The sequence below is a fragment of the Athene cunicularia genome, assembly GCF_003259725.1.
Source record: "Athene cunicularia isolate RWA chromosome 7 unlocalized genomic scaffold, athCun1 chr7_part1, whole genome shotgun sequence".
Lineage (NCBI taxonomy): Eukaryota > Metazoa > Chordata > Aves > Strigiformes > Strigidae > Athene > Athene cunicularia.
The window spans coordinates 25,225,813-25,234,366 of record NW_020799107.1 but is presented as its reverse complement, the minus strand read 5'-3'; the positions used below and the strand labels follow the sequence as shown (position 1 = coordinate 25,234,366).

The window sequence follows — 8,554 nt, the reverse complement described above, 5'->3', positions numbered from 1 at the left end:
GAGCGGGGCTCTGTCGCGGGCGGGGGTGGCCCGGCCCGGCTCGGCCTGACGCAGCTGCCTTGTGCCCCGCAGGAGGAGCTGACGCCGGGCGTGGTGTATGTGGGGCACCTTCCGCGGGGGCTCTGCGAGCCGCAGATCTACGCCTACTTCGAGCAGTTCGGGACGGTGAAGCGGCTCCGGCTCTCGAGGAGCAAGAAGGTAAAGCTCTGAGCCTGGCCGCTGGGCCTCCGCCCCTCGCCGACGGACCCGGGCGCTTAACTCAACTTCCCAGTTTGCTTCCTGCTCTTACTGGTGGCGGTAATCTTTACAGGTCCCCTCCAACCCAAACCTTTCGGTGACTGCAAATAAGTAGTTTCAGCGACAGTTAGCGTAGCCCCTTTTTTTCCATAAGTAAATACATTTTTGTGAGAAGTGTTACTAGAATACACTAGTTAAAGGTAGAGCATGAAGTGTCGTGAAAAAGACTCTGGTTTAGTTTTCTTGTTGCTTTGTGCTCAATAAATTTAACTTCTCAATTCTCAATTTATCATTGCATTATAGTGCTGTATACAGTCGGTAACAACAGCAATGCAGGGCAGCTTCTTTTTTTTTTTTTTAACAAAATAGGTGCTTGGCGAGTAGTTTATTTCATATGCAAATATATATTTACAAATATGATTTTACTAGTTTAGGACTAAATATGGTGCATTTCATGATTTGTGAACTTTATGAAATTACTTATATTTAGCTGAGAATGGGCTATGACTTTAGAAGAATAAAATTAATTTAGTTCTTCAGGTATCAAAGCATCATTTCAGATTTCTTTCCGTTGTTGCTTGCAGACTGGAGGTAGCAAAGGCTATGCATTTATAGAGTTTGAGTCTGATGATGTGGCTAAGATTGTTGCAGACACAATGAACAACTACCTGTTTTGTGAAAGACTGCTGAAGTGTAAGTATAATCTGAAATGTAAGTCCTCTAACATGCAAAGGAAATTCATACTTATTGGTATTATTTTTTTGGACTGTTTGGAGAATCTCTGTGGTTTTTTTAATTAAGTTCTTTCCCGAAAGGATTTTCTGTGGGGCTGAGTTTTTCTTGCTTTTTTTTTATGTGTAAAGAACATCCCCAGCACTCTTTTGTTCACTACTACCTTTTTTTTCTCCTTCAGGCTGATAATCCTTGTTGTGTAATCCTGTGATATGAACTCTCAGGGAGCAGTGGGGTTTGCTGTGGAAATTATTTGTGATTTATAACTGTTGCAGCTGCCGTCTCTTTAGTTAGAGGAACTTTTGTGATTGAAAGATTAATGAGATTAACAAGCTTCTCAGACACAGTGATAGCAATACTTGCTTTATAAAGGATTGTGAGCTATATACTCATTAACTTTCAAAAAACAAGTTTCTCTGTTTTCCAGGTGAAACTGAAAAAGTGTTCCATCCATCTATCCATTATCAGTTCTCTTACTAATGAGTATTTTGTTACTTTCCATTTTCTCTGTTCATAAAACTAGTGCTCTGCTATAGCAGTGGATAATATTATAACAGGAACTGAATAGCATTATCTGATCACAACATTTCAACACATTCTCTGCAGATTTGTTGAGAATGTGATTCTCAGGGCATTTGGTGAGAAGAGTAGCTCTGCTGTATCTTGATGTCATGTTTTTCTGATACAGGTCAGTTCATGTCTCCTGAAAGGGTCCATGAAAACCTCTTCAAAAACAGTAACAGACTATTTCTGAAGCCTTCTCAGCCAGCTGTCAGGCGGTACAATAAGATACGTTCACTTGTTCAGAAGGCAAAGATGACAAAGCGACTGCTGCGGAAGGAGAAACTTTTACGGAAGAGGCTGGCTGCAAAGGGCCTCGATTATGACTTCCCAGGATTTGTAAGTTTGGTATTGTTACGGTGGCTGTTTTATGAAAACATTTCTGTGTGCTAAATACAAGAAAATAGCATGTTTTGTGTGGAACTGCTAAAAGAGCTGGAGCACCAGGGAGGCTTACTTGCGTTAACTGTATAGAAGCTCCTGGAAATTAGTGTAGTGCTGTTGCTGGGTTGTATCATATGTACATGAGTTTAATTTATGAGAAGCAAATAGTAGCAGCAAAGGGAAGACATTTTCTTCTGTTAGCATAGCAAGTGGATATTCTGTGGTTTCAATATTTGTCTGCAGAGCACAGAAGAGCATCAGGAGCTTTTCCCAAGCCCTGTGGGAAGCTTTGGTGGGACAGGTATTTGAAGGCAGGTCCCAAGACTAGATCTTCCATCACAGATCCTTCCTACGCTCACCAAGCGTAGTGCTCATTTGCAGAGTGCTCGGGTGAAGCATTTGAATTTTAAGCAATGCTGATTAACATGGTATTTTTTTTAAATGCACAGTGTCTGCTTTTCTTATGCTGCTTTGGGTGTTTTTATTCAATCCTGATCACCTCTGGGGCACTTTAAGTCATTTTATTAATTCAAACCTAACTGTTGTAGCAAAGATTTTGTAGTTATGAAGCAAATAATCCTATAGACTGTTAAGTGACTGTTTGTCTTCACACCAAGAAGTTTGTAGTGATCCACCTGATCTGTCTTGCTTCCTAGGCTGCACAGGAGCTTTCCATAAAGGGGAAAAAAGTTAAAACATCCAAGAAGTCAAAACTGAACACTTCTTTGAGCAGCCAGGTAAGACCAAACAGTCCTAGTGGTGCCCAACACCACGCTCCACTATTCACGCTGAGGCAGGTGTTTAAAGTCTGCAACTCTTTTTTTCTCATACTCTTGAGTGTGGAAGGGTGGTTGGATCCTCTCATTTCTTTCTCCTATGGGAGTATTTAGTAGCAAAGGCTTCTGCTCAGCATCTTGTAACTAGCAGTGCTTGTCCCGAGGTGTGTCTGGGCAGCGATGTGTCTTTCGGCTTCTGCTATTTGCTAACTCGAGGCAGGAGAAACACAGGATGCTGGGGACAGTTGTCTATACACCACCTACATCTGTGCTTCAAACTGGTATGAAATTATCTCCTTGCTGGCATCCTTGTGTTGGTCTGGGCTACCCTATAATACCAGCTGGTTTTGGCAGAAAGGAAGGTGAACCATTAATACAGTCTAATGCTGTTTGTCCCCATTTGTATATTATACTGTCCCTGCTCCCTCATGCTCTCCAGGCATGGTATTCCAGCATTTTGAAAACTAATGCCAGTTAAAACTAGCAGTAGGATGAAAGGAAAGCTCAGGTTATCAGTAATGAGATTTGGAGCACTGACAGTCTGAAAAGACAGGTATTTAACATTTCTGTTTTGTTTCATCACTGCTGTGAGTTTGGTTTTGGGTTTTTTTAATGTTACTGGATTTATTAGTGATAATTTGGACAGGGCTGGTTCTGAGCAAGATAGGATAACTCATACATTCAGTCAACTGACTTCTGAGAACCCACTGAGATAATGAAACTGGGCTGTTGCACCTCTACTAGGGGCGTAAATGTGGCATTTCTGTAAGCCAGTCTCAAATATATTACCTTTTTCCTGATTCTTTTCCTCTTGGCTTTCTTAGTGCTCTGAGTCAGGAAATACAAAGTTTAGAAAGCAAATGTACCTAGTGACATGTTAGAAAATGTAAATTAATTTACATTTGCCTTTCACATACACTTTTTTGAAGATGACACTTTTGTCTGAAGAAATACCATCTATAAAACCAGCTAGAGTTATAAAACCAATTTTCCCTAACATGTGGAAGTTCTGAAGGAGAGCTGGACTGAGGCGCCTTGTAATACCACAGAGGCGGTGACAACTTTTCTCTGGCAGATGCTTTGCAATGAATCGTGTTTTTTCTGATCTCTTCAGGATCCTACTCCAGTCTGTACTCCAACAATGCTTGAGCGCCGGAAAGCTTCCCAGGCAGATGACAACGCAGAGGACAATGAAATAACTCTCAGACTGCCGCCTGCCAGCGTTAAGAATGCGGTGCAGAGACCAAAGAAGCAGCCAAGAAAAAGTCCAAACCTGAAGAAACAGACTTAAAATGTTGATGGCTGTAGCCATGTTTTTCTTCAACTCAAAAACTGGTGAGGTGGGACTTCTAGTGGTTCTGCTGCTCTGGCTCAGTTCATCTTGACTAGACTGTTTCAGTCTTTTCTGGGCAAGGAATCTGTTCACAAATCCCCTCCTGTTTAGCCACTGGAGGACCTATGGTCTTCTCTGACTTTGAAGATATTCTTGACTCTGTGCTCACAAGTGCCCGTTCTGTGACACACCTGCAGTCATGCCAGAACCCTCAGTTAATTCTGTATCTTGTCTCTAGCGCTCACTGTTTTGAAAGAAAATGTGAGGCTGTCCATTCAGAACTTGCTGATGTGGGCTGTATCTTACATTTATAATTAATAATGGGTTATAAAAAAAATTAACCATTTTTCAACTGTTGGCTCTTGGTAGTGGTTCTTTTGTTTATCTGAATGTGTTTTATGCGAGTTCTCACACAGTTACCCAAGTAGAGGGTGAGGGATTTTTTTCCCCAAGGAAGACTTACCTTGAATTTCACCTCCTGTTTGTGATCAGTCAAGATCTGGCCGTACTGTCCAGGGCAGAGGCAGAATACCATACTGCATAAGCAAGCCAGTGCCTGTCAGCTGCTTTCAGCAGTGCCTGTGAAACTCAGCCTTTGCCAGGATGTGAAGTGGGTGCAGAAGACTTGGAGAGGACTGGGATTAGGAAGGTGGTGAGAAGAGACAGGAAAATGGCTGAAGTCACCTGTGTTCAGGATTCTCGTTTGTTTCCCTATGCAGGCAAAAGATTTTTTTTGAGTGTGCCCTACTGTGGAGGACATAGGTTCTGTTGGCTGGTGGATTAGATGGAGTCACAGCTATGCTGTCATTCCTCACACACTTGGGTAAAAGACCTTTCACACTGCAGAAGTCCCAGGCATGCACGTATTGACGTACTGCTCTACCTCTGGGCTGACCAGGCAAAGGTAACTTGCTAATTCTCTGGGGGTTTGAGTGCCATAAACATGCTGTTGCCTGTTTCAGAAAATGTTCAAGAATCTGCAAAGTGTGGCTGCTTGTAGAGTTCTTGCTGAACTGTGGAGAGGAGTGAATGGTGACAACTAGTTCATGTACAGCTGTTCTCAGAGTGAGCAGGGCTCTTTGAGAAGATGCACCAGTAATTGGAGCAGTGTGGGCTGTATTAGAAGTTCTGTTGTCCCTTGTGCTGCAGCGTCTTGTCACTGTGTTTTAGCTGCATTGCTTGCATGAAACAAGGATATCTTCTGCTTCAGGGGATGATAAATACATCTCAGAATTATAATAAACCTCGGTGTGGCTGAACCAGGATTGGGAACACAGGTTTGTCACCAGTAGTACAAGTTCAGAGAACTGACTGTAGCTTTTTGTTGTGCTGTCTTGTTTGAAGATGCAGTTTGACTGTGAAATTAGAATTTGGATTTTATTGCAAATCTGAGACCTGCAGAAATTCCACTTTGTGTTTTGTGGCATGTACTTAGCCTTGATCTTCTATTGTCTGAGATGAAACACTCTCTACTGCTGTTAGCTGTAGCTCGGGCTTGGCAGAAGGTTTCAGGGGAAAGCCCAGGTGATAATAACCAGCTGCTCAGGTAGGTCGCTGGCATTAATTCCTTGGCTGTTTTAAGACTCGGGACTCCTGGCAGAAGAGAAGAAATCTGACCCGTTGGCCTGGCTAATTCTGTTGTGTCTGGCCTGATCACTTGAACAATCATGTGATGGTAATGACGTTCCTTTGGTGACTCAGATTGGATCCTTCTCCTTTGTCGGTTTAAACTGTTGGGGAAGGCACCTGGATGAGTGCATCTTTACATCAAATGCTTGTCATCTTAGGCATGCTAGGGAATTCTGTTGACCAGCCCAGTGATCACTGACAGTCCTTGCCTTTTAGTAGCAGAATTGCGGTGTACATGTGCAAGCTTTTTTCTTTGTGCATTGTTTGATGTGAAACAAGCAGCGTTTACACCTCAAACACATGGAAAATAGATTCTCAGCTAAGGTTTTAGTGAAGGTAATCAGAATGGTTGGCACAAATTGCTTATCTGTTAGTAACTAACAGGAGCTTTGAAAAAACTTTTCTACATCGACTTCATGCAGCAGAAGAGAAACAAAATGCATCTGCCCAGAATGGGCAGTTTTCTTTTAAAATCCATATTCCTAGCTTTGTGTTGTGCAAATAAAGATGGCTGTTGGGTCAAGATGTGCAGGAATTGTGGCTGCACTTTCTCCTGTCTAGATCTGTCTCTTGGGCTCAGTCTGACACCGGGGGGCAGCACACTTCAGCGTGTGGACACACGCGGCTCTGACAAACGCAGCACAAGGTTTCCTGGGAAATGACCTCCCGGATTTAAGAAGCCTGTCTAGCCCAAGCAGTTTGCAGTGACTGGCTGCATCGCTGTGACTAACGCACCTCTAACTCGATTTAAGAATGCGGGAGAAACTTAGTATGGATCTTAGTCAAATATGCTCGTTTCTTTAGTGATGCCACAAATACTCCTTCCAAGGCTGTTGAGTTAAAGCTGCTCTTAGGAAAACTTAGTTTATCTAGAGTAACCTATCCAGTGCCATTCCACGTTCACTGAAGCCTGGGCAGCTCCCTTCCTGTGCTTCCCAGTCCAACCCCTTGGCCTGCGTTTTGAACCTGAAGTTGCTTTCTTCCAACTCTTCTTCTGCTACCGTGCTCCTCTCTGTGCCTGGTGTTCTGCCCCTGTCTGGAAGCCTCTGTCTCCTTGCAGCTTTCTTCCGTGTTTGGCTCTGTGGCTTCTTTCCGTGCTGCTTGCTGTGACTGGGCTGTCCTGTTGAGCTGTGTGAGCCTTCAGGGACTTATGCTTCTGCAGATCTCTTGGAAGAGGATTGTGCCTCTACACTTGCACCCTGGTTGCTGCTTGCTCACCGTATTTGCATGGCAGTGTGAGCCTTGATGGGAAGACATTCAAGAAAGCTGTGCTTTCAGTAAGGTTTGCTTCCTGCTGTAATTTTCCTTTCCCTTCCTTTTGTTTATTACTCTTCCTTCAATAGAGATCAGCTTAGATGGCGAATCTGAAAAGCAAGGAAACAAAATTCTCTGCTTGTTTGAATAAAGCATGACAACAATACCCAGGCTACAGCAAGGCACTCTCAGCAGAAGGGTGGCTTTTCTTGGTGATAGTTTCTGTTTTTAGGCTGCCTGTGTTATTAATACACTGCTGTCCTGGGAGATGAACATAAGCAGAAATTCAGACACCTGATACTTGCCAAACATAGTTTCCATAGCAAGTGGACAGACATGCTGTGTCATCAGTTATGCCTCCGTCCTTGCACTGATTTTTATTTCTCTGCTCTGCAGTCGTTTGTTCATCTTGGAGAAACACAACCCCCCTGGCCACTCATTTTAAGGCAGGCTGAGTTGTTTTTACTGGGAAGCTAGAAGCAGTGGGGCTTTGGTTCAAGGCATATCTTGCAAGTGCTCTGCCTTTCTGTGATGAATGACTTTGTGGAGTAGGTTTACTGAACACCTATGTATGTAATACCGTTTTCAAGCTTCAGAAATGCTTAGGTGCTAGCGAAGTCTGATAATTCACACTCATTTATTCAGATTTCTCTGTTTTTCAGGAAGGGGAGCTGGGCTTAGGAGTGCACAGCATTTTCCAGCACATGAAGCACTGGAAGCTAAAGACAAATGTGGGGGGGGGGCGGGGGGGAGAAAAGCAAAATTGACTGCAAAATAGATGGGAGAAAGGAATGATAGACGCATTGCTCACCTCTAGAGAAAAGGGTGTTGGTGAATTTGGCACTGTTAGGCTGCGTGAAATTAAAGCAGCAGTTTGAAGTTTTTCTTACTTGCTTTGCTGGTTAGATGTGCTGTGGGATGCCCAGGCTGCACAGCGTATCAGGAGTGTTGTGCAAGCCAGGATCCCAGTGCTAGTGCTTGCTCATGAGCTGAGTAGAAGAGGAGAGCAGGCTGGGCAAGTGGCACTTGCTCTTGCCAGTAACAAGCCTGTTTGCTTGCATACCTGGCTTTTGAAATGGCTGCAGCCCTAAGGAACAAGGCTAAAACCTGCCTACAAATAGCTTGTGGTGCAAGGGAGGATTCATTCACGGCTCCGAGGGGTGACATTCTCTCTGCTCCTAGTAAAGCACCAGTGAGGCAGAGGGTAGTTCTAGCAAATTCCTTCCCTCCCAGCTTTCTGTTCAGAGTGCTGGGGTGTTTGGTTCTCACTTGGTGCAATGCAGCTGGCCCCAGGGTATGGCTGTGTTGTGTGAGGGGCTGTGCACTGGGCAAGCAGGTGACAAGAGTTCGGTGGATGTGATCTCCATTAGGTGTTTTCCAGGAATACCCATGAGTCCTCTTGGACCAGACTCCTTTGTTGTCTAGATGCTGTTCAAACACATCCTGTTTTCCAGAGTTTACAATAACCCACAAAGCCTTGAAACATCCAACTCCAGGCAGCAATAATCTGCACTTTCTTGGTCAGGGATACACGGGAGATGGTGGGGAGGGCTGTTCTGTGCATCAGGCTGCTGCCTGGCACTGCTAATCCAGGCACATCCCTCCCTGCCCAAGGCCAGCAGCTCTCAGAGCAAGCTGAGGAAATAGT

The 8,554-nt window shown here is 44.1% G+C and overlaps 1 protein-coding gene across 1 annotated transcript in view; it reads left to right on the top strand.

Annotated features, from left to right (window-relative positions):
- Positions 1-4,375, top strand: part of NIFK (nucleolar protein interacting with the FHA domain of MKI67) — a 4,509-nt gene extending 134 nt beyond the window's left edge. Inside the window, exons 2-6 of the mRNA XM_026852499.1 lie at positions 4-198; positions 822-930; positions 1,658-1,869; positions 2,571-2,651; positions 3,805-4,375. Of these exons, the coding sequence (XP_026708300.1) occupies positions 4-198; positions 822-930; positions 1,658-1,869; positions 2,571-2,651; positions 3,805-3,981 (774 nt within the window). The 3' untranslated portion in view covers positions 3,982-4,375. The remainder of the gene's footprint in view (positions 1-3; positions 199-821; positions 931-1,657; positions 1,870-2,570; positions 2,652-3,804) is intronic.
- The last annotated feature ends 4,179 nt before the right edge of the window (positions 4,376-8,554 follow it).